The sequence below is a fragment of the Plecotus auritus genome, assembly GCF_963455305.1.
Source record: "Plecotus auritus genome assembly, chromosome: 7".
NCBI lineage: Eukaryota > Metazoa > Chordata > Mammalia > Chiroptera > Vespertilionidae > Plecotus > Plecotus auritus.
In genome coordinates this window covers 139,760,796-139,785,133 of record NC_137774.1, presented here as the reverse complement: position 1 = coordinate 139,785,133, position 24,338 = coordinate 139,760,796, and the positions used below count along the sequence as shown (strand labels likewise).

Genomic DNA, 24,338 nt, shown 5'->3' with positions numbered 1-24,338 from the left:
GCCTGCCACACGCATACACACCTATTAAATTCCGAACTCAGAACCGTAGCAGAACGCTGACCCGTCGCGGTAGTTAAGAAAATAATCTAAGTTAAAACGATAACAAGGTGACATACGTGGGCACCACCCTAAAATACCCAGCTTCCGGCACCCACAGGCCCTGCTTCGCTCAGCTTCCTCAGGGCCGAACTTACTTAACAGGGCCACGCCCATCCCGGAAGTGGGGCGGAGCTAATAAAGCGTCGGAGCCTGGTGAACGGAAGTGGCTGTTGGAGGCTTTAAAGTAGCTTTAAATTCCCCCTGTCCAGGGAGCTCGCCCTTTACGGCTGGAGTCGGGCTTCACGTGACGGATGGCTGTGGACGTGAAGTCGCGAGCAAAGCGCTATGAAAAACTGGACTTCCTCGGGGAGGGACAGGTGAGGCTCTCGGGATTCGGGGCATCCCGCGGGGAGGGCACCGAGTCGCCCCACATCTTCCCCGGTTTTCTCGTGCCCTCCGGAGACTGGCCTGGCTGCTGGCCGAGGCTGCCCGGACGCCGCTGCCCCTCTGTCCACCCGGAGCGGCCCTCTCCTTTCTCAGTCACAGGCAGGAACGGGACGTGGGCTGCCCCACCACGCTCCAAGCCGCCAGGAGTCCGCTCCTAGAACCCTTGATTCTTGGCTTCCCAAAATCTAAAGTAAAAAGGCAAACACAATCAAACAACCTTCCCACAAACTTAGGTTATTTTTGTTTTTCTCTCTAGTTTGCCACGGTTTACAAGGCCAGAGACAAGAACACCAACCAAATTGTTGCCATTAAAAAGGTGAGTTGCAGTTTGTTTTCTTGGAGTCTCTTGGAAGATGTAGGTATGTGTGAGTTGGTGGCTGGCCATTTTACTGATCTAGGCCTTGCTTTGCTAATGAGTGCCTTAAGGCATTTTCAAAGGAAGCGGAATTTGTTAGTGTCTTGTGTTCCAAGATAGAACTCCGGTGGAACTGGTTTTTATTGATTTTTAGAGAGAAGAAAGGAGAGGGAGAGAGAGAAACATCAATGAGAGAAACTTGGATGGCTGCCTCCTGCACGCCCCCCTACCTGGGATGGAGCCCCTAACCGGTCATGTGCCCTGACCAGGAATCCAACTGGTGACCTTGCCGTGCACCGGAGGAAGCCCAATCAACAGACTGAGCTGAACTAGATTTTTGTGCCATTAATTGACATTGAAATGAAAAGGGAGCCGTATGCTGGCTTTATAAACTCAGAAGTTGGCAAAGGTGATAATAACTGCCAATCTGTTAGGTCCTCAGAACGAACCATTTAATGTCATTATCTTCCTGGATCACTATTTCTGCCTCACCTGCATCCACTCTGTGTCATCTCTATTTTCTGTGGACAGATTTACCGTAAAAGGCTTTCACCAACATTAACAACATTGATGTGCATGTGTTTTTAAAACTGATTTTAGTATCTTTTTTATTTGCATTCACTCAAGAAATTTAGGTTATATTTAGCTAACTTTCTATGTGCCAGGCACTTTCACCAACATTTTTCATTTAACCCTCCAAATGGTCTTGTGAAATACGTAAAGTAAGTGTCTATTTTACACTTGAGGTTCTTGAGGCTGAGAGAGATTAGCTGACTTGTCAAGATGATGTGGGTAGTAATGGCTAAAGCTAGGCTTTAAGTCCAGGTGTCCTGCTGCCAGGTTGATTGCTCTTTCCCATGCTACTGAAATCAGTAACCCTCTCAAGGAGAGGCTGTTTTTCTTACTGCTCAAGACCTGCTGATGTGGTAAGTGACCTCCACCTTACCTTTTCTGACTTCTCTCATCTTGTTTTCCAGCTTTTGTTCTACAATCCAGCACCAGCTACTCCTTTGTAAAACCCTTTAACTGTCCCTACCCTTTCTAAAGTTATCTTTTCAATTCTCCTGTTTTTTATACTCTAGCCCAGCCATGGGCAAACTACGGCCCGCGGGGCTGAAAGAGCGGAGGGTTCTCTTGCTCTCCCCTCCGCTCCTTTACTTTGAATTTATATTAGTTCACACAAACACTCCATCCATGCTTTTGTTCTGGCCCTCAGGTCCAGTTTAAGAACCCATTGTGGCCCTCGAGTAAAAAAGTTTGCCCACCCCTGCCCTAGCCACATTGGCCTTTCTATTCCTTGAACACATGAAATTCATTCCAGCCCCAGGATTGTTGCATTTGCTTTCCTTTCTGGCTAATACATTTTCCTTCTAAAACTTGGCCTGGCTGACTACTTATCCTTTAGATCACACTCAAATGCCTCTTCACCTAGAGGCCTTTGCTGGACACTAGCTAAAACAGGCGTGTCTCCCTTCTCCTCTGGTGTTCTTTACCATATTTCTCTGTTATCTTCATAGCATTTATCAAAACCTGAACTGCTTTTATCTATGAGTTTATTGTCTATTTACTTCCACTCAAATCACACTTAGACACTATGTCTAGTACAATGGTCGGCAAACTCATTAGTCAACAGAGCGGCAAACCGCGGCTCACTAGTCGCAATTTGCCGACCACTGGGCTAGTACATTTGTAGATACTCATTAAAAATGTATTAACTTCTTTCAACAGCAAAGATAAATTTTTAAAAATGTATTCACTTAACTGACTGATATAATCTCTTCAAACTATTGGCATATAAAGTTCTGTAGTTGTCTGAAAGTCCAAGTGGGATTTTTTGTTTGCTTGCTGGTTTTTTTTTGTGTGTTTTTTTAAAATATATTTTATTGATATTTCACAGAGAGGAAGGGAGAGGGATAGAGAGCTAGAAACATCGATCAGCTGCCTTCTGCACACCTCCCACTGGGGATGTGCTCGCAACCAAGGTACATGCCCTTGACCGGAATCGAACCCGGGACCTTTCAGTCCGCAGGCCGACGCTCTATCCACTGAGCCAAACCGGTTTCGGCTGTTTGCTTGCTGTTAACATAAATTAGTGTAAAATCCATCCTGTTTCTCTGTGATAGACTTTTACCCCTTCAGGGTGACGTAGTGAAACCAAGGGTCCTAATACGTAGTGCCAGCACTCTACTGAGTTTCTTTACAGAATGCCCTGTAAGCTTAGCCCTTTCCTTACTAGTCATTAACCCTCTGAAGCAGCCAGAAACGATGGTCATACCTTGATTAAGGGTTACAAGGTATGTGTTTCTGTTACTGTAAGCTGAAGATAATATCTTGACCTAAATTGTTTCAGGTGAGACCTAAAGTGGAACAACCCCCTAGCTACCTTTCCATGAAACTAGAGGGATGCAAGAGCAGACCTCAGAGCTCTCAAGACCTGAAGAAATTATTTATTAACCCTTACCTCCCCTCTGACCAATCAGCTCCCAACACCACCCTTAACTCCTAACCTACAGGGTCTTATCATTTTGCTTTATATAATCTGTAACCTACATGCCATCATGGAGCTTTTGAATATTAGCTACCCTCTCTCTTGGGTGGTGCCATTCATAATAAAATAGTCTTTCTCCACTGCAGTTCTTCTTTAAAAAAAAAAAAAAAAAGAAATGTTTTTATTGATTTGAGGGAGAGGGAGAGAGTGAGAAATATCAATGTGAGAGAGAAACTTCATTTGGCTGCCTCCCAGGCATGCGCCCTGACTGCAAATCGAACCAATGATCTTTCAGAGCATGGGACAAAGCTTCAGCCAATTGAGCCACACCGGCCAGGGCTTGAGTGGCTTTGAATATGTACTTCAAAAACTTAAAGGACAGGGAATAGTAGGTACTTGATTCTTCCTTATATTACTTTTGCCTTTCTGATTAATGATTACCCACTTCCTTCTTGCTTACTAATACTAAATGCATATGAGTTGTTAAATGTTTTTGCTGTAGCTAAGTTTTTTAAGTATGCATGTGTATTACCTATACCAGTGGTTGGCAAACTGCGGCTGTGGCTCGCGAGCTGCGGTTTGCCGCTCTGTTGACTAATGAGTTTGCCGACCACTGACATCGACTCTCGATTCCAATAATTACAGGCTGTTGTTGTTCTTTGTGATTAAGCCTCTATCCCAGGGGTCAGCAAACTCATTAGTCAACAGAGCGGCAAACCGTGGCTCGCGAGCTGCAGTTTGCCAACCACTGACCTACACAAACATTCATTGAGTGTAACTTAACATATTTTTAATGTTTTCTTTTTTTCTCTACCAGATCAAACTTGGACATAGATCAGAAGCTAAAGATGGTAAGTTATTTCATTTAATTTGACAGAACAGGAAAGGTTTTTATTCCCACTGAGGAATGAGCAAAGTATTAATTAGAGTTAACAATGGTCTGGGTAGAGTCATTGCAGGGTCCCAAGAGAGTAAAGGTAGACTCAGGATAGAGGCAGGATATTTGTGACTTTCACCATTTGGGCGTAGAGAAGCACATTCAAGTCACTTCAGAAAATGGAAGGCAGCAAGGTTATTAGTGGCTTATCCTAGTTGTCTTCATTACTGTTTTAGGTGTTGTTACAAGCCATTGTTTCTTCATTTTTCTGAGCTCCTAATTACTTTGAAAATTCAGGCTATACCTTCATGGAAGTACACAAAGCTCACTATGGAACTCTTCATCCCTCTTCCAAAGCCTTGTTTTCTAGAATGCTAAATTTGAGTTCTAGCCTTTGCATTGGGAAAAGTACTATCTTAATCACTAGTTTGCTATTAGCATAAAGAATCTGCTGCTAATATTCATAGGGCAAGAGAAGGGAAGCTCTAACTTAGCGTCTATATGCTACACACTTATTGTGTTGTTATTCCAGCATTGATATGCCACAGATAAAATGAGTATTTTTTTCACCTTCTATCATGGTCTATGTAAACTATACTATCTAATAAAAGAACAATATGCAAATTAACCATCACTCTGCCACACCCACAAGCCAATCAGGAGCAAATATGCAAATAAACCCAACCAAGATGCCTATGGCCACAGAGAGCAGGAGGGAGGCTTGGGTTTCCCCGGCAATGGAGGAAGCCAAGCTTTCCGCCTGCCCTTGCCGGCCTAGGCCTCCACTCAAGGCTACAAAGTTTCAATGATAGAAGATACATAAATCAAACAGAAATGGCGGCAGCCACAGAGCTGGAAAGAGCAGGAGGCTAGGGTTGCCCGCGGCGATGGAGGAAGCCAAGCTTCTGCAGCTCTGGTGGGCCCAGGCCTCCGCTTAAGGCTACAAAGTTTCAATTATATAAGATACATAAATTCCAACAGATGGCTGCCGCCACAGAGCAAGCAGAAGGCTTGGCTCCGCTCTAGGCTACAAAGTTTCAATTATAGAAGATAAATAAACCCCAGATACAAGGGCCTCCGCTTGGGTCGCCAGGGGGCGTGGCCGGCCTGCAAACCACCACAGGCCCCTCGCCCAGGTTGCCCCATGCCCCAAGGGAACCCCCACACTCATCCAGGACACCCTTCAGGGCAAACCAGCTGACCCCCAACCGTGCACCAGGCCTCTATCCTATCTAATAAAAGAGTAACATGCAGATTGACCATCACTCCAACACACAAGATGGCTGCCCCCATGTGGCTAAAGATCCTGCCCCCATGTGGACACAAGATGGCCAGCAAGGGAGGGCAGTTGGGGGCGATCAAGCCTGCAGGGGAGGGCAGTTAGGGGTGACCAAGCCAACAGAGGAGGAAAGTTGGGGGCGACCAGGCTGCAGGGAAAGGCAGTTGGGAGGGACCCAGGCCTGCAGGGGAGAGCAGTTGGGGGGGACCAGGCCTGCAAGGGAGGGCAGTTAGGGGTGACCAGGCCTGCAGGGGAGGGCAGTTAGGGGAAAGCAGGCTGACAGGGGAGCAGTTAGGCATCAATCAGGCTGGCAGGCAGATGCGGTTAGGGGCAATCAGTAAGGCAGGCAGGTGAGCAATTGGGAGCCAGCAGTCCTGGATTGTGAGAGGGATGTCCGATCACCTGTCGGACATCCCTCGAGGGGTCCCAGATTGAAGAGGGTGCAGGCTGGGCTGAGGGACACCCCACCCCCGTGCATGAATTTCATGCCCCGGGCCTCTAGTTTTAAAAATAAAGCAATATAGCCCGGTTTGTATTGCTCAGTGGATTGAGCAAGAGGTTCCAGGTTCGCTTACTAGTCAGGGTGCATGCCTGAATTGCTGGCTTGATCCCCATTGGGGCTGTGTAGGATGCAGCTATTCAATGTGTCTCTCTCATCGATGTTTCCATTTCTCTCTCCCTCTTCCTCTCTATCTAAACATCAATAAAAACATATATTTAAAAATAAAGAAATATAAGCCCCAGCCAGTGCATCTCAGTTGGTTGAGCATCATCCTGTGCACCAAAAGGTTGCTGGTTTGATTCTTGGTCAGGGCACATGCCCAGGTTGCAGGCTTGATCCCCAGTAGGGGGCATGTAGGAGGCAGCCAGTCAATGTTCTGCTCTCACATCAATGTGTCTCTTTTCTCCCTCTCCCTTCCCCTCTCTAAAAGTCATTTAAAACTTTTTTAAAAAATAAAAGCAATATAAAGATTTGATAATTAGCCTTTTTACGAAGATGGCGCCGAAACCTAAGAAGGAAGCCCCTGCCCCTCCCAAAGCCGAAGCCAAAGCAAAGGCTTTGAAGGCAAAGAAAGCAGTGTTGAAAGGCGTCCACAGCCACACAAAAAAGAAGATCCGCACGTCACCCACCTTCCGAGGGCCAAAGACACTAAGGCTCCAGAGGCAGCCTAAATATCCTCGAAAGAGCGCACCCAGGAGAAGCAAGCTTGACCACTATGCCATCATCAAGTTCCCCCTGACTACTGAGTCAGCCATGAAGAAGATAGAAGACAGTAATACACTTGTGTTCATTGTGGATGTCAAGGCCAACAAGCACCAGATGAAACAGGCTGTGAAGAAGCTCTGTGACATTGATGTGGCCAAGGTCAATACCCTGATCAGGCCCGATGGCGAGAAGGCATATGTTCGACTGGCTCCTGACTATGATGCTTTGGATGTTGCCAACAAAATTGGAATCATCTAAACTGAGTCCAGCTGCCTAATTCTAAATATAAAAATTTTACACTGAAAAAAAAAAAAAAAGATTTGATAATTATTTTTCACTTTTTGTTTTGTGTTTTTATATAGGTATAAATAGAACAGCCTTAAGAGAAATAAAATTATTACAGGAGCTAAGTCATCCAAATATAATTGGTGTAAGTATGAACTAAGTTGTTTCTGGTATGTTGACTGAAGACCCAGCATAATGAATTGTTGTAATTAAGCCTTGCAGAAAAGCTTAAAAGTTTATCAGGCTAGTATTTCCTATCCTAATTGTTCCTGTAGGCCCCATCTTTTAAAACTATGCAACAGATGAAATAAATTAAATATTAGCATACAGGCTAATTTTGTCAGAAATCATTTTGAAGCCTAGAGAGCTCTAGTACGTGTAAGACCCTGAGCACAACCTTAGAGGGTTGTGGTGAGAACAGCTAATTAAATACATGTAAAGTACCTGGAATAGTGCCTAGCATAGAGAATGTGCTCATTCAGTAAATGATAGATGCTACTGTGGTTTATAGGATTTTTTTTAGGTAGGAATTTTTCTGAATTAGGGACTGAGGTGAGGTTTTCATCAATTCATTTCTTAATTATAACTCCCAAAATTTTGGGTGAGAGGTTAAGTATTTAGTGACTTTTTAAAAAATAATAAAGTTAAATATTTTTGTGCCTCAAAGTACAGATTCCTAGCAAACAAAAACAAAATAAATGTCATATTTATTAAAATTACTTAAACTTTACAGGGAATTATCAACTGTCCAAATGCTTCTTTGAATTTTTAAAAATTACTTAGTTGGTGTAATACTGTCAAGTATTTCATAGAGAATCACATTTTTATGTTTTTGAAATTTTGCTTTGCAGCTCCTTGATGCTTTTGGACATAAATCTAATATTAGTCTTGTCTTTGATTTTATGGAAACTGATCTAGAGGTAAGGTTAAGATTCCTAGAGGAATTTCTTTTCTCTGTTTATCAAAAGAGAACCTAAATGTTTATTCCACTTATGAAGACACTGGTAATCAAAAGAATGCTTAACTTTGAAATCTGGATATACTCTCAAATCTAGGATCTTCTGATCCATTTAGCCATATTCCCAGTATTAAATACAGAGATTTGGATTTCATTAGCATTGGTCTACCAATTTACCCTATTCTTATCGACATTATTTTTAGAAAAATTAATGTTAGGCCTTTGAAAATTCAGAGCTTTTTTTTTATATTATTGTAGAATATCAAGTTTCTTTTTGAGAAAAATAAGGTTGTATGCTTTTCATTATTATTAATTGAATCTCAAAAACTGACAATCCAAGGGTATGGAACAACTGGAATTCTCGTGCTGATGAGAATGCAAAATGGTGTAGCTACTTTGAAAAATAGTTTTTCAGTTTCTTATACAGTAAAACAATACATTTAAGCAATACTACTATTAGGTATTTACCCAAGAGAAACAAAGAAATCAACTGGTACACAGATGTTTAGCTTTTCATAATTGCCTAAAGTGGAAACAACCCAAATATCTTTCATTCAGTGAATATATAAACTATGGTACATCCATACAATGGAATACTATTTGCGAATAAAAAGAAATGAACTACTAATATATGCAACAGTTTAGACAGATCTCAAATACATTATACTAAACTAGAGGCCCGATGCACGAAGATTCGTGCAAGAATGGGCCTTCCTTCCCCCTGGCTGCCAGCACCGCCTTTGTTCCATCCAGAGCCACCTTTCCACCTCTAATGCAGGCCCAGAGCGGCTGGGGCGCACTGCCCCCAGCCGTTCAGCGGCTGTATGCAAATTAACCCACCATCTTTGTTGGGTTAATTTGCATACTCACTCCTGATTGGCTGATGGGCGCTGCAGAGGTACAGTCAGTTTGCATCTTACTCTTTTATTAGTGTAGATGAAAGAAGCCAGGTTCAAAAGGCTATCTATATATATATAAAAGGCTAATATGTAAATTGTCCCCATGGGAGTTCAACTGGGAGACTGGGAGTTCGATTGCTCACTATAACGTGCACTGACCTCCAGGGAGCGGTGCAGAACAAAGGAAGGCCTCAGCCAGCAGCCAGGGAAGGAAGGCCCTGGCCGGCAGCCAGAAGTCCCTGATTGGCCCTGATCACCGGCCAGGCCTAGGGACCCAACCCATGCATGAATTTCATGCACTGGGCCTCTAGTATGTTATATTATTCCATGTATCTGATATTCTGAGAAAGGCAAAACTAAAGGAACAGAAATCAGATCAGTGGTTGCTGGGGTTGGAAGTACAATGAAGGATTGAGTGCAGAGGAGCCTGAGGGACTTTTGGGGGATTATAGAACTGTAATCTTGATTGTGCTAGTGGTTACACAACTGGGTGTGTCCATTAAAACTCATGGAACTGTGCTCTAGAAAGGGTACATTTTACCTAAATTTGATTTTTTTAAAAAAAATAAAATGGGCAGCCGAAACCAGTTTGGCTCAGTGGATAGAGTGTCGCCCTGCGGACTGAAGGGTCCCGGGTTCGATTCCGGTCAAGGGCATGTACCTTGGCTGCGGGCACATCCTCAGTGGGAGGTGTGCAGGAGGCAGCTGATTGATGTTTCTCTCTCATCGATGTTTCTAGCTCTCTATCCCTCTCCCTTCCTCTCTGTAAAAATATCAATAAAATATATATTTTAAAAAAATAAAAAATAAAAAAAAGGCATTTTTAGCTTATGTAACTGATAAGTCTAGGAATAAACTGGTTTTAGGCACAGTTCACAAATAATACTATCAGAAGTCAGTCTTGCACTTTAACTCACTCTTTTCTTCTCTGTTGCCTTCATACATGGGCATAATTTCTCAATATAGTGGCTCAGATACTTCCAGGCTTATCTTTATTATTGAAAGTATTACAGATGTCCTCTTTGATTATTTTTTTTCTCCCATTGACCCCCTCCACCCTGTACCCACCTCTCCCAGGCCTTCACACTATGATCTGTATCTATGGGCTATGCATATAAATCCCCGGTTAATCTCTCCCCCTCCGTCCCCCCACCATTGCCTCTTTGTTCTTTTTAATTCTAGCACAAGTACTTGGTCTGGTTGATTGGCTTGACTTGAATTACATGTTTATCCCTGAACAGTCTCCTGGACAGCAGTAGTAATTAACTATGCTTGGGTCATGAGCCTACTTCTAGAGGCCACAGATGGTGGTCAGTCCTTTTTAACCATATAGATTGAGGTGGGAACAGGTGGCTTCCCAAAAGAATTCTAAATGCTATTACCAGAAGGGCTATACATTCTGGGGCAAGTGAAAAAACAAGCAATAGGAGACAAAGCACTGCTTTCTTTCCAAACCAAAGATACTTCCCCTAACCCACGTGACTGGACATTCTGACCATCCTTCCTAAGGAGAGTTATGCAGTCTTTCTTGAGATTCTCCTGTATGAATAAATTCATTTTATGTCTGTAAATGATTTTATATGATGGCATTTATTTGTGAAAATAAAGTTACCTGTATCTTTTTTACCTGTTTTACAGGTTATAATAAAAGATAATAGTCTTGTCCTAACACCATCGCACATCAAAGCCTACATGTTGATGACTCTTCAAGGGTTAGAATATTTACATCAACATTGGATTCTACATAGGGTAAGGTTTTTAACAAAGTGTGATAACTTCTTTATGTTAAGTTTTATTTAACTAGTTTGTTACATAAATGATCTAAACATGTAAATTGTTAAAGATGTAGCTGGGCTATTTTATCCTTCTTTCTTAGTGTGTTCCCTCCATTGTTCCACCAGGTGGTGCTGTGAGGACTGTAAATTATGTGAAATTTAGAAATGGAAGAGTCCTTAATATTTTTCAAAAATTAAGAATTTAAAAGAAAAATTAAATTGCTGAGTGACCTGACCATGGTTATATTATTTTTTTCAAGGTCAGTAGCTGATAACTGACAGTATTAGAACCTAGATCTTTTGGCCTTAAGTCCAGTGTTCTTTGTGCTATACCATTGTTAGTGTGTGTTTGTTGGGGGACGGGGAGGGAATACAGTGAGAATCTGGATTAATTATACAATGCTAAAATACCTTTAGGAAGATAATTCTAGTAGTGTAAAGTTCTATGAAGTAATGAAATAAAATTTCTGAAATTGCCGAAACCGGTTTGGCTTGGTGGATAGAGCGTTGGCCTGCGGACTGAAGGGTCCCAGGTTCAATTCCGGTCAAGGGCACGTATCTTGGTTGCGGGCACATCCCCAGTGGGAGGTGTGCAGGAGGCAGCTGATCGATGTTTCTCTCTCATCGATGTTTCTAGCTCTCTATCCCTCTCCTCTCTCTTCCTCTCTGTAAAAATTTAATAAAAAATATATATATTTAAAAAAATAAAAAATAAAAGCCAGTGTACTACTTCTAAAAAAAAAAAAATTTCTGAAATGGTCAGGTAATTGTTCCAAAAGAACAAGACTGATAATTTAGGTAGGTAAATGTTCTTATGTACCCTATTTAGGTGAATAGTTAAGAATATATAGTTTATAGTTGGTAACTCTCATATCTTAAACTTGGAATCCCTTTTAGGTTATTACTAGTATCTTTTTAATATAGATTTTGAGACTGTTCCTCATCCTTTCTAAATGTATAATGTTTTTATTTACTAAAATTCATATATATTACTGTTATTGAATTAATGGCAGCAGCCATTTATTGAGTGCTTACTATTAGCCAGTCATTATACTAGGCTCTTTACAGAAAATATTAAATATAATCCTCACAGCAACCCTGTAAAGTAGGAAAATTGAAGTTCAGTGAAATTAGGTACCTTGATCCCTGGTCTCACTAGGTAATATAACTAATCTTGTTTTGATAGGATTTTACATCAATGAAAAAATACTGATTGTTGTTTAATTTGAGGTGTTACTCTGTTTTTGCTAAGTGTAAAGTTGAGCCAACTAAATGCCTTGTTATGGTAGTCTCCCCTATCCTGCTTACATGTTTGTTTAAAACTTCCATAATATAGGATCTGAAACCAAACAACTTGTTGCTAGATGAAAATGGAGTTCTAAAGCTGGCAGATTTTGGCCTGGCCAAATCATTTGGGAGCCCCAATAGAGCTTATACACATCAGGTTGTAACCAGGTAAGAATCCCTGAAATAACTGAATTTTATATTGTGCAGGATATTAACCACAAGTGAGCATCATTTGGCTTCTCTTGGCATCATCGTTGGTGTTTTGTTGAAAATACAGCTATTTTTATGTTATGTATATCTTACCACAGTGAAAAAAATTCAGCCCTTCAAACAAGAATTGAATTAAGTCGATCCTGAAACATTTATCTAGTAATTTTTCAATATATATAATTGTTTAATTTATTGATTTTTAGAAAGGGGGGTGGGTAGAGAAACATTGATTTGTTGTTCCACTTAGTTATCCATTCATTGGTTGCTTCATGTATGTGCCCTGACCGGAACTTGCAACCTTGGTGTATGGGGACAACACTAACCAACTGAGCTACCTGACTAGGGCTAGTAACTTTTTTTGTTTTGTTTTGTTTTGTTAATCCTCACCAGAGGATAATTTTTTACATTGCTTTTCAGAGAGTGGAAGGGAGGGAGGGGTGGTAGAGAGAAAGAGAGAGAAACAAACATCAATGTGAGAAGCATATAGACTGGTTGCCTCCTGCATGCACTCCGCTGGGGGTAGGGAGGTGAGCGAATCCACAACCTAAGTACGGGCTCTTGACGGAATCAAACCCAACACTAACCACTGAGATAACCTCCCAGGACGGGCTAATAACTTTTGAAACTAATTTATACTTCTTTTACATTTCAGTTAGGTAGTTTTTGAACTTTAGTGGCTATCTTACCTAATAATAGACAAACATGTAAATTGGCCATACCTCTGCTATGCCACCAGCCAATCAGGAGTGATAGCAAATTAAATCAACAAAGATGGCGGTTAATTTGCATACACAGGCACTGAGTGACGGGGGCAGGCCATGGCAACAACGCAGGTGTTCTGCCCCACCCCCGGTCTCTCAGGGCCTCTGGGCAGCGTGGGAAGACAGGGCTGGAGTGGAAAGAGGCAGCTCCCGGAGTAGAAAGAGGTGACTCTGGGGCCTGAGCGGAAAGGGGCTGGGCTGGAGTGGAAAGGCGGTGCTGGCAGCCAGGGAAAGGAAAGCCCATTCTAGCACGAATCTTCATGCATCGGGCTTCTAGTTTTACATAATCACCTGATTTAGAGGGGGGCATATGTTTACTTTATTGATTAGTCCTGATTCCCATATTTTATATCATTCAGTGTGAGTGAAAATTCTCTAAACAAAACAGTGCATTGATATTTGGATTTTTCATGTTATTATATTTGTATTTTATGTTTTTACTTTTTGTGAATAAAAATTAAAAATCACATTGAATAGATGGAGACAGTAGATTTTATAATTTTTATCAGGGTGGCATTTGTTAATTTCCAAGACTTTTTTTTAAATATATTTTTATTCATTTCAGAGAGGGAGAGGGAGTGAGAGAGAGAAGCATCAATGATGAGAGAGAATCATTGATTGGCTGCCTCCTACATGCCCCCTATTGGGGATCTAACCCTATCCAGGGGATGTGCCCTGACTGGGAATCGAACCATGACCTTCTAGTTCATAGGTTGATGCTCAACCACTGAGCCACACTGGCCATGCCCAAGATTTTTTTAAGGATCTGAGAAGATCTTCATTTTCTTTTATCTGTTCCTTTAAATTACTTTTGTCACCTTCCAAATCTCATTGTCGATCACCTAAAGCCTAAATAAGATGTAAAGGGATATAAATAGTTATTCTTGTAATTGCTGTAAAGATTAAGACTATCATTCAGTGGGGAGGGAGGGAAATAGATCAACCAAAGGACTTGTATGCATGCATATAAGCACACCAATGGACACAAGACACCGGCGGCGGGGGGGGGGGGGGGGCGGGATGCGACAGGGGGTAGGGGAGGGGAGACTGGGGGAAAGTCAATGGGGGGAAAAAAGGTGATATATGTACTAATGTATGTAATACATTAAACAATAAAAAAATAAAAAAAAGACTATCATTCAGGAACTTGGGCAAATAGGGACCCACATAAATGTACACAGTGTTTTTCATTTATTAATTTCTCATATTTTCTCTTCATGCAAATCAAATGCTACTAATGGGTGAGGTAAATTGAGGACTGAGAATTGACAGATTAATGATGTGGATATCATTGTTAACCTTGACAAGAGCCATCTTAGTGGAGTGATAGGATGAAAGCCTTATTGAAAAGAATTTAAAAGAGTAAGAGAAGAGGAATTGCAGACAATAAGAGCAGACAACTCTTCAAACTACCAGAGAATGAATAAGTAGCTACTAGGGGAAATAGGGTCTAAACAAGTTTTTGTTGTTTGTTTCTTTTCTTTTCTTTTTTTAATACATTTTTATTGATTTCAGAGAGAGGAAGGGAGAGGGAGAGAGAGAAACATTAGTGATGAGAGAGAATCATTGATCGGCTGCCTCCTGCACACTCCACACTGGGAATCAAACCAGAAACTCAGGCATGTACCCTGGCCAGGAATCAAACCATGATTCATGGCTCAACCACTGATCCACACTGGCCAGGCTGTTTCTTTGGTTTTTAGTTTATCTTTTAAAGCCAAAGAAATAACAGTATGTTTGTATATTGATGATAATAGTTTAGTGAAGAGCAAAAAGTTGACGCAGGAGAAAGAGAAGAGAATTACAAGAGCAATACCCTTGAAAATAGGCAAGAGAGCATGGTATCTAGTGCCCAGGTTGATAGATTGGCTTTGAAAAGAGTCAAGGATAGCCCTGGCTAGTGTGACTCTCTCTCATTCATACCTCTTTCTCCCCCTCCCCTTTCCCTTCCCCTTCCCCTTCTCCCTCCCCCTCAAGGATAGTTACAGATGGGACGGCAGATTGAGTAATGCAAATGACTAGGTGAGTCCATAGGAAAAAAAGTGAATTTCATCAGTAGGATAATGTTTTGCTGAGTTTTCTCTTAAGAAATACTTTAATAACTTTCACTGTAAAATGACAATATTTCTTTTTGTTTTTCAGGTGGTATCGGGCCCCTGAGTTACTATTTGGTGCTAGAATGTATGGTGTAGGTGTGGACATGTGGGCTGTTGGCTGTATATTAGCAGAGTTGCTTCTAAGGGTAAGTCTTGAGTTGCTGTACACACCTCAATATTGTTATAGGTATTTGTTTTTATTATTTGTGGAGGAATTATCTTCTTAGAGATAATTTCCAGAGTGTAGCACCATCCTTAAAACAAAAAGCCAATAAACCAATTAAAACAAAATCCCCACCCCTAATACAACCTTTTTATTAATGCTAATGTGAGATAGGATAATAAGGGTTTTATTATTGATCATTCCTATGTTCTAAAATATAACTATAATAAAACCCTCATTGGATTGTAACATGGTAATGTCTCTGCAGTAACTAAATGTGTCAGGATGAACTTTTGTACCCCTGGGACTTCGGGGCTGTTTAAATGTACACTTTAAGAGCTATGTAATACCAACCATTGCAGCTACAACTCTGTGTTACTAACTTAAAACTTAAACCTTGTGTGAGAGGTTCATTTTAGTTGTCTTCAAGCAAAGTAGACACGATGATCCTTAACCATTTTTCTGAGTGAGAGCACACTAGGGATGGAGCCCACAACCTGGGCATTTGCCCAGACCAGGAATCGAACCATGACCTCCTGGTTCATAGGTCGGTGCTCAACCACTGAACCACACTGGTTGGGCAGTGTTTCATATTTTAAGCTGTCCCTTTGCTCTTTGAAAATATCATTGATGGAAATGCTTTCCATACAGTTCTAGACCTGTTGTGAGATCTGTAGTCCAAACAGATAATAATTGAAAACAGAATAGTTACATAATATTGTTATATTGTATACTAGAGTCCTTGTGCATGAAATTCGTGCATGGGTTGGGTCCCTAGGCCTGGCCTGCGATCAGGGCCTTCTGGGTAATGGCGGGGCCTTCCTTCATTCTGCGCTGCCCCCTGGTGGTCTGTGCACATCATAGCAAGTGATCGAATTCCCGGTCTCCTGATCGAATTCCCGAAGGGACACTTTGCATATTAGCCTTTTATATATATATAGAAGATAATTATAAATTACATATTTTAATTATATAATTATATGTTATACTGTATTGTATAATATTGATAATTATATAATATTGAAAGCAGAATAGTTAATAGATTTGCTATTATAAGCATTCAACCCTTCTTAAAGTTTTGTTTTTCTTTTATTTAAATTTTATAAATATAGGTTTAAAAAGCTACTTAAACTAGAAAACAGAGGAGCAATAAGTAAGCCTATATTCAACCAAAGTAATCAATGTAGTTCAAATCATTTTAGAAGAAAATTGATCTGCGTTCTGAACCTCCTCTGTTACGTTAAATGAAAAGAAATAATAGAAATATTTATACCAGTGATAACTGTTTATTTGTGGAGTGATACTTAACCTGGCAGGGCAAGACTTATCCATTTCACCCCTGTGATTTCCCCAAATGTGGGAACTCAACTGCATAATTTATGGTATGGGGGACTGCATTCATGGGAAAAAATAAAAGATTTGTGGAATGAATAAAATGGGAAGTGTGGTGCTGTTTACTGTGTTAGCAATGACAGGACCTAATGCCACATCCAGTATACCTCAGACTACGTTTTAACTTTTGTTATAATTTCATTTTTCTTATTAAATGTATAGTTTTATTTGCATAACGACTATTATAAACCACTTTGAAATATCTGCCTCTCTCTTTCAGGTTCCCTTTTTGCCCGGAGATTCAGACCTTGATCAACTAACAAGAATATTTGAAACACTGGGCACACCAACTGAGGAACAGTGGCCTGTAAGCATTCATACATTTTCTTTGAAATTTGGTTAGGATTATATATAGTGCTGCCACGTAAATATTCCTTAAAGAAATGTATTCATTGTCTTTTACTTTACTGGTGATTAATTTAGTAATTTAAGTTGCTAAATTTTATATGTACAGTTCATTAAAATATCCTCACTTGTTTATTCATAAATTAAAATTATAGACCTTTTTATTTTCCTTCTTATTATAGCCCCATCTCCTGGGAAATAAGTACTAGAAAAGGGAAATTTTAATTAGACTATTACCTTCTGCAATGAAATTAACTGAAGCTGGATTTAGGTCAAAGGAGTTTCTTTTCTGCTATTATTTCCTCAACTTTCTAATTGAAAGTTTGCTATGTGTTCAAATTATAAGACATGCTCTAATAATTATCATTCATTCATTCATTTATTTATTTATTTATTTATTTTTTAAATGTATTTTTTTATTGATTTTTTTACAGAGAGAAAGGGAGAGGGATAGAGAGTTAGAAACATCGATGAGAGAGAAACATCAATCAGCTGCCTCCTGCACACCCCCCACCGGGGACCTGCCCGCAACCAAGGTACATGCCCTTGACCGGAATCGAACCCGGGACCTTTCAGTCCGCAGGCCGACGCTCTATCCACTGAGCCAAACCGGTTTTGGCAATAATTATCATTTATTGATAAAATTTATTTATAGCTGTGATCCTTTTTGAGTTAGTTGTTTTTTTTTTTAATTTATCTTTATGTTGAAAGTAATACTTTTAATACTTTGAGGTAGTTTTTGTATGAGATGTGAGACTTAGGTCAGGGTCAGTTTTTAAGTCTTGAAATCAGATAGCATGATTCCGCTCACTTTTTCTTTTTTTATACTTATTTTAGCTCCTTTGGCTCCTTACATAAATTTTAGAATAATCTATATATATAAAAGGCTAAGTGTCTGTCTGTCCGACTGGTCGCTATGATGCACACTGACCACCAGGGACCAGACACTCAATGCAGGAGCTGCCCACTGGTGGTCAGTGCACTCCCACAGGGGTAGCGCCGCTCAGCCAGAAGCCAGACCCTCTCCTGCCTCCACAGCAGCACTAAGGAGCAGTGAGCAGGTGGGCAGTAAGGAGTGAGGGGTCCCAGACTGTAAGAGTGCGTAGGCCAGGCTGAGGGGGAACCCCCTGCCCAGTGCACAAATTTTGTGCACCGGGCCTCTAATCTATATATATAAAAGCCTAAGCGACTGGTTGACTGGTCGCTATGATGCACAGTGACCACCAGAGGGCAGACACCCAACGCAGGAGCTGCTCCCTGGTGGTCACTGTGCTCCTATAGCCAACCTCCCGCAGCCCCTCCCCCTAGCCTGCCAACCTCCCACGGACCCAATCAGCCCCAATCACCGGCCAGGCTAAGGGACCGCACCCGTGCACGAATTCATGCACTGGGCCTCTAGTTTAAAAATACCACCACAGACCTGGCGCCAACAAACCAACACTCACCTTTCCCTAAGTGGCACACAGGCCCCACCACCACCCCGGAATGACACCCCACCAAATCGCAGCCAAAGCTGCCAAGACCCCATGGCACAGAATGTGGCCCACAGCCCAGCCCAGCCTGAAAACAGTGACTGTGGGCGCCGGGTAATGACGTCACATAGCAACACCCAGCTTCCTCTCCCTAGTGACTAGCGTCCTTGGAGTTTCTTCAGCCCTGGAACCCAGCTTGCTTTATAGCCAGGTGCAGACATTTTATAGTTTAACCAAATGTTTGTGAAGCGTTTTCCTGTGTCTCATTTGATCCTCACATAAGTCTTTGAATAGGTAGATAGGGGACTCGGTAGAATCCTATTTTCTTTTCATTAGCAAGATGTGAATAGCGCTATTAAAATATTTCTTCTAGCCCTAACCGGTTTGGCTCAGTGGATAGAGCGTCGGCCTGTGGACTGAAGGGTCCCAGGTTCGATTCCGGTCAAGGGCATGTACCTGGGTTGCGGGCACATCCCCAGTAGGGGGCGTGCAGGAGGCAGCTGATCGAAATCTCTCTCTCATCGATGTTTCTAACTTTCTATCCCTCTCCCTTCCTCTCTGTAAAAAAATCAATAAAATATGTTTAAAAAATATATATTTCTTCTAATTAATTTCCTTTCAATGTGCACGAATTCATGCACCGGGACACAGTCTTATATAATAATTTTGCCAGAATGTTGGTAAGAATTGCATTAAACCTATATATAAATTAGAGGAGGAATAACGTCTTTATGATTATGAATCTTCCAATCCATGAACATGATAGGTCTCACCATTTATTTAGACCTTTGATCTATTTCATCAGTGTTGTGTAGCTTTCTGTATAGTTCTACACGTGCTTTATTAGATTTTTACCTAAGTTTTTCATTGTTCTTTTTGAGTGATTCTAAATGGCATTTTTAAAATCTCAGTGCTAGTATATAGAACTGCAATTGGTTTTTGTACATTTATTTTATATTATGCAACTTTACTCAGTTATTCTTAGGAGTTTTTAAATGTATTTCTTGGGATTTTCTACATAGATTATGATATCATCCATGACAGTTTTATTTCTTCATTTGAGATCTATATGCCTTTTAATTCTTTAAGTTTGAATTATAAAAATATTTTTACAGGACATGTGTAGTCTTCCAGATTTCGTGACATTTAAGAGTTTCCCTGGAATCCCATTACAACACATCTTCATTGCAGCAGGAGACGACTTGCTAGCTCTCATACAAGGCTTATTCTTATTTAATCCGTGTACTCGAATTACAGCCACACAGGTATTTTAGCATATCTTTCTTGTATTAGGAAATATGAGGGTCATCTTAACTGTAGCACTGATAAGATAAAAATAGAATTTCATAACATTCTTTACTAAACTGGAAAGATGTGTTTTTGTTTTAAGGAATAACATTTTATCTTCAAGCTACAAGCACTATTCAAATTGGTATTAAATTATGTATGCACAACTACAGCACAGTTTATTTGGAACATATATACATATCAATTTCATAATTAATTGGCTTTCAAGTAGTCTTCCTAGAGAAGAAAATAAAACAAGGTTTGTGTTAAAACACTGGTATTTTTCTTTTTTAAAATATATTTTTATTGATTTTAGAGCGAAAAGGTAGAGGAAGAAAAACATAGAAACATTAATGATGAGAGAGAATTACTGACCAGCTGCCTCCTGGAAGCCCCCTACCAAGGGATTAAGCCCACAACCAGGGCATGAGCCCTGACCGGGAATTGAACTGTGAGTCCTGGTTCATAGGTTGATGCTCAACTACTGAGCCACAACCAGCTGAGCAAGACACTGATATATTTCAATGAGATGTTATGTATAATTGAAATGTTGTGCCAAGCCTAATGCCTGAAGCGTTTTGTTGTTTCCCAATAAGTCCAGATATGTACACTGGCCATTACAGTTAGAAAGTGATAATGGGGAGAAAATGGTATAGTTCAGTAAAACTGTGCTTACAAGAGATTGGAAAATAGTCCAAATAGAACAAACACTGAAACTGACAGTTATTTAAAGGAAATAAGAATCAAACTCACCCTAGCCGGTTTGGCTTAGTGGATAGAGCATCGGCCTACAAACTGAAGGGTCCCAGGTTCAATTCCGGTCAAGGGCACATGCCCGGGTTGTGGGCTTGATCCCAATAGGGGGCGTGCAGGAGACAGCCAATTGATGATTCTCTCACATCATTGATGTTTCTATCTCTCTCTCCCTCTCCCTTCCTCTCTGAAATCAATAAAAACATGGTTTTTTAAAAAAAGGAATGAGGCACCGATATATGCCACCATCCGAATGAACCTTGAAAACATTAAAAATAATCAAACTCAAGAAAAATTTGAAAGACCAAGTATATCTGCTCTTATAAAAGAAGAGAGAAATGTTACCCAACACAAAAATATAAGAACTATAGATTTGAGAAAAACAAAACACATTTTCCTTGTTTAAAAACATGCACACAGCCCTAACCGGTTTGGCTCAGTGGATAGAGCGTCGGCCTGTGGACTCAAGGGTCCCAGGTTTGATTTCGGTCAAGGGCATGTACCTTGGTTGCGGACACATCCGGTGGGGAGTGTACCGGAGGCAGCTGATCGATGTTTCTCTCATCGATGTTTCTAACTCTCTATCCCTCTCCCTTCCTCTCTGTAAAGAATCAATAAAATATATTTAAAAACAAGCACACAAACAGAAAAGGTAGAATTGCAAACACTTAAAATCAGGGCAGGGATATGTAAAACTGTAACAGCGCAATGATTTGGCTTCATAAAGGAAGAGACTAATTAAAATGAAATGTCAAGTCTTCCAAGCTAACAAAACTTGTTAATACACAATATATCAAGGATACAAAGTGGACTTTTTTTTCACTTGTTTATTACAGATTACCAAATCACTGTTTAGTGCATTTACTTCTATAAGCCTTCTCTTTTTATGTAAATGCTACATTAATACATACAAGTAACTAAGTACCTTTTCACCCATACATGTATGCATATTATCTCCATCATAAGAAACTTCAGATCAGGTCAAATTATCTAGAAAGTTGTTTTCATTAATAGTAAAACTGTTGTGTTTTGAACTATAGAGCCCATAATGCATAGAGAGCTGAATTACATAGTATCTTATTAAGGATATTTCATATTTAGTATAGACTGTAATTGTGGAAAATTAAAAGGTAGTGTCTTTCTTACAGTAATAGAATTATCAATCAATCTTGGGCTCCTAGATGTTGGTTTATTTGTAATAATTTGCTTGTCTAAATACTTGACATTAATTTCATTTTTTGGAAGCAGGGGGCTTTCACATAGCACTTTTAATATCCCAACAATTTTAAGGTTAGATTTCCTTAAACATAATCCAGATACTCACTTAAAAGTTTACTTTTTTGCTTTCTGTTCTTTTAAAAGGCATTGAAAACTAAGTATTTCAGTAATCGGCCAGGGCCAACACCTGGGTGTCAACTGCCTAGACCAAACTGTCCAGTGGAAACTTTAAAGGAGCAGGCTAATCCATCTCTAGCAACGAAACGGAAGAGAACTGAAACCTTGGAACAAGGTAAAACTCTCATTTTTATAAGAAATGCAATGAATTCAGATAGAATGTGGTGTTTTTAGCTGCATTTGCTGAAATTCCATTGAGAATACTTACATCATGCTCTTTAAAAGGACAAGAACACTTTTGAGTGTACCTCTGAGTAACCAGAACTATCAGTGTGTACCTTCTTCTCTTCATGAATTCCTACTGTTACACTGTATGCTATGTTTAATAAATGCTATTGGAAAAATTAAAGTAAAATAAATGTAATGGGAATGCAATGACTGCTTAACATTGCCATAAACTTAAATGTGAACAACCTCTTTTTCTTTTTTTTTTCACCTAGGAGGATTACCCAAGAAGCTAATTTTTTAGTTACAGATAACACTGGACAGTATTTCACTACTGAAGGAAATAGTCAAAAAGTCAAAAAATAGTAAACATTAAGTAAATGCTGTAGAAGGAATTGTAAATATTCTACACTTGTAAAATATGTAAAACAATTATTTTTATTAAATGTATTTTAAAACAAATTTAATTTTGATTTTTCTGATTAGAGTGCACAAATAAGTTCAGTTCTCTGAATTGCATTAAGGGAATCTTAATAAAAATAATTTCCAGTTATTTTGATGATCTGGCTCCTATAACATCACGAAGTTGTAGTAATCGGGACAATATAGTAGTAATGTAGCAAATACTTTAGCTAATATACTAAGTAGGAAAAAAAGAAAAATTATTACAGATAAAATTGAGGTCTCTTTAATATGTCATTCTATTCAGTTTCTTCTTTTCACCCTACCCAAAGGAGAATGACTCAGGAGATGAGTGTGTTTTCCCTTGATTTTATGCTGCTATTTTATAAAATTGCATGTAGTAATACACAGCATTGTTTCGGGTCTCAAAATTTTATGTGAGTGATAGACTGTACACCTCATCCTGCAAATTTTTTTACTCAAAACTTTTGAATTCATCCTATGTTAATATATATAAATCTACTTTAACTGTCATATCATATATCATACTAGAGGCCCAGTGTACAACATTCATGCACTCGGGGAGGGGGTTTCCCTCAGCCCAGCCTGCGCCCTCTCACAGTCCAGGAGTCCTCAGGGGATCCTTAGCGCTTCTGCGGAGGTGGGAGAGGCTCCCACCACCACCTCTGCGCTCGCCAGCCGTGAGCCTGGCTTCTGGCTCAGTGGTGCTCCCCCCATGGGAGCACAATGACCACCGGGGGGAGCTCCTGTGTTGAGTGTCTGCCCCCTGGTGGTCAGTGCATCATAGTGACCAGTCGTTCTGCCATTTGGTCTATTTGCATATTACTCTTTTATTATATACTAGAGGCGCACGGGCGTGGGGGTGTCCCTCAGCCCAGCCTGTACCCTTTCCAATCTGGGACCCCTCGAGGGATGTCCAACTGCCCGTTTAGGCCCGATCCCTCTCACAATCCAGGACTGCTGGCTCCCAACTGCTCGCCTGCCTGCCTTACTGATTGCCCCTAACCGCTTCTGCCTGCCAGCCTGATCACCCCCTAACCACTCCCCTGCCAGCCTGATTGATGCCTAATTGCTCCCCTGCCAGCCTGTTTGCCCCTAACTGCCCTCCCCTGCAGGCTTGGTCACCCCTAACTGCCCTCCCCTGCAGGCCTGGTCCCCCCCCCCAACTGCCCTCCCCTGCAGGCCTGGTTCCCCCCCCCCCAACTGCTCTCGCCTGCAGGCCTGGGTCCCCCCCAACTGCCCTTCCCTGCAGGCTCGGTCACCCCCAACTTCCCTCCTCTGCCAGCCTGGTCACCCCTAACTGCCCTCCCCTGCAGGCTTGATCACCCCCAACTGCCCTCCCTTGCAGTCCTGGTCCCTCCCAACTGCCCTCCCCTGCTGGCCATATTGTGGTGGCCATCTTGTGTCCACATGGGGGCAGTCATTTTTTACCACATTGGGGCAGCCATCTTGTGTGTTGGAGTGATGGTCAATTTGCATATTATTCTTTTATTAGATAGGATAGAGGCCTGGTGCACGGGTAGGGGCCGGCTGGTTTTCCCTGAAGGGTGTCCTGGATCAGGGTGGGGGTTCCCTTGGGGCATGGGGCGGCCTCGGTGAGGGGCCTGTGGTGGTTTGCAGGCTGGCCACGCCTCCTGATGACCCAAGCAGAGGTGCTGGTATCTGGGATTTATCTATCTTCTATAATTGAAACTTTGTAGCCTTGAGTGGAGGCAAGCCTCCTGCTTGCTCCGTGGCTGCAGCCATTTTTGTTGGGATTTATTTATCTTCTATAATTGAACTTTGTAGCCTTGAGCAGAGGCCAAGTCAGGCCAGGGCAGGCAGAAAGCTTGGCTTCCTCCATTGCCAGGGAAACCCAAGCCTCCTGCTCTCTCCTTGGCCGCAGCAATCTTGGTTGGGTTAATTTGCATACTTGCTCCTGATTGGCTGGTGGGCATGGCTTGTGGGTGAAGCAGAGGTATGGTCAATTTACATATTACT

The 24,338-nt window shown here is 41.1% G+C and overlaps 2 protein-coding genes across 4 annotated transcripts; both read left to right on the top strand.

The window, feature by feature from the left end:
- The first annotated feature begins 217 nt into the window (after window positions 1-217).
- CDK7 (cyclin dependent kinase 7) lies at window positions 218-22,633 on the top strand. 3 transcript variants are annotated; one of them, XM_080679910.1, is made up of 12 exons: window positions 223-416; window positions 743-802; window positions 4,147-4,180; window positions 7,055-7,122; window positions 7,829-7,897; window positions 10,473-10,583; window positions 11,946-12,064; window positions 15,010-15,109; window positions 16,739-16,825; window positions 19,451-19,600; window positions 21,738-21,885; window positions 22,211-22,625. In XM_080679910.1, exons 1-12 carry the CDS (start codon window positions 351-353, stop codon window positions 22,237-22,239), a joined length of 1,041 nt encoding a protein of 346 aa, XP_080536036.1. In that variant the 5' UTR covers window positions 223-350; the 3' UTR covers window positions 22,240-22,625. The 3 variants fall into 3 exon arrangements, with proteins under 3 accessions (XP_080536037.1, XP_080536036.1, XP_080536038.1); XM_080679911.1 differs by lacking the exon at window positions 19,451-19,600 and having other exon boundaries at window positions 218-416; window positions 22,211-22,633; XM_080679912.1 differs by lacking the exons at window positions 7,055-7,122; window positions 7,829-7,897 and having other exon boundaries at window positions 22,211-22,584.
- On the top strand, window positions 4,631-6,988 carry LOC308254045 (large ribosomal subunit protein uL23-like). Its single transcript, XM_080679913.1, has one exon. It carries the CDS (start codon window positions 6,483-6,485, stop codon window positions 6,948-6,950), a length of 468 nt encoding a protein of 155 aa, XP_080536039.1. The 5' UTR covers window positions 4,631-6,482; the 3' UTR covers window positions 6,951-6,988.
- Window positions 22,634-24,338: the final 1,705 nt, after the last annotated feature.

Coding starts and splice junctions, on each gene's coding strand:
- LOC308254045 (XM_080679913.1), top strand. CDS start 6,483: ATGGCGCCGAAACCTAAGAAGGAAGCCCCTGCCCCTCCCAAAGCCGAA.
- CDK7 (XM_080679910.1), top strand. CDS start 351: ATGGCTGTGGACGTGAAGTCGCGAGCAAAGCGCTATGAAAAACTGGAC. Junction 417..742: donor ACTTCCTCGGGGAGGGACAG/GTGAGGCTCTCG, acceptor TTTTCTCTCTAG/TTTGCCACGGTTTACAAGGC. Junction 16,826..19,450: donor CAACTGAGGAACAGTGGCCT/GTAAGCATTCAT, acceptor ATATTTTTACAG/GACATGTGTAGTCTTCCAGA.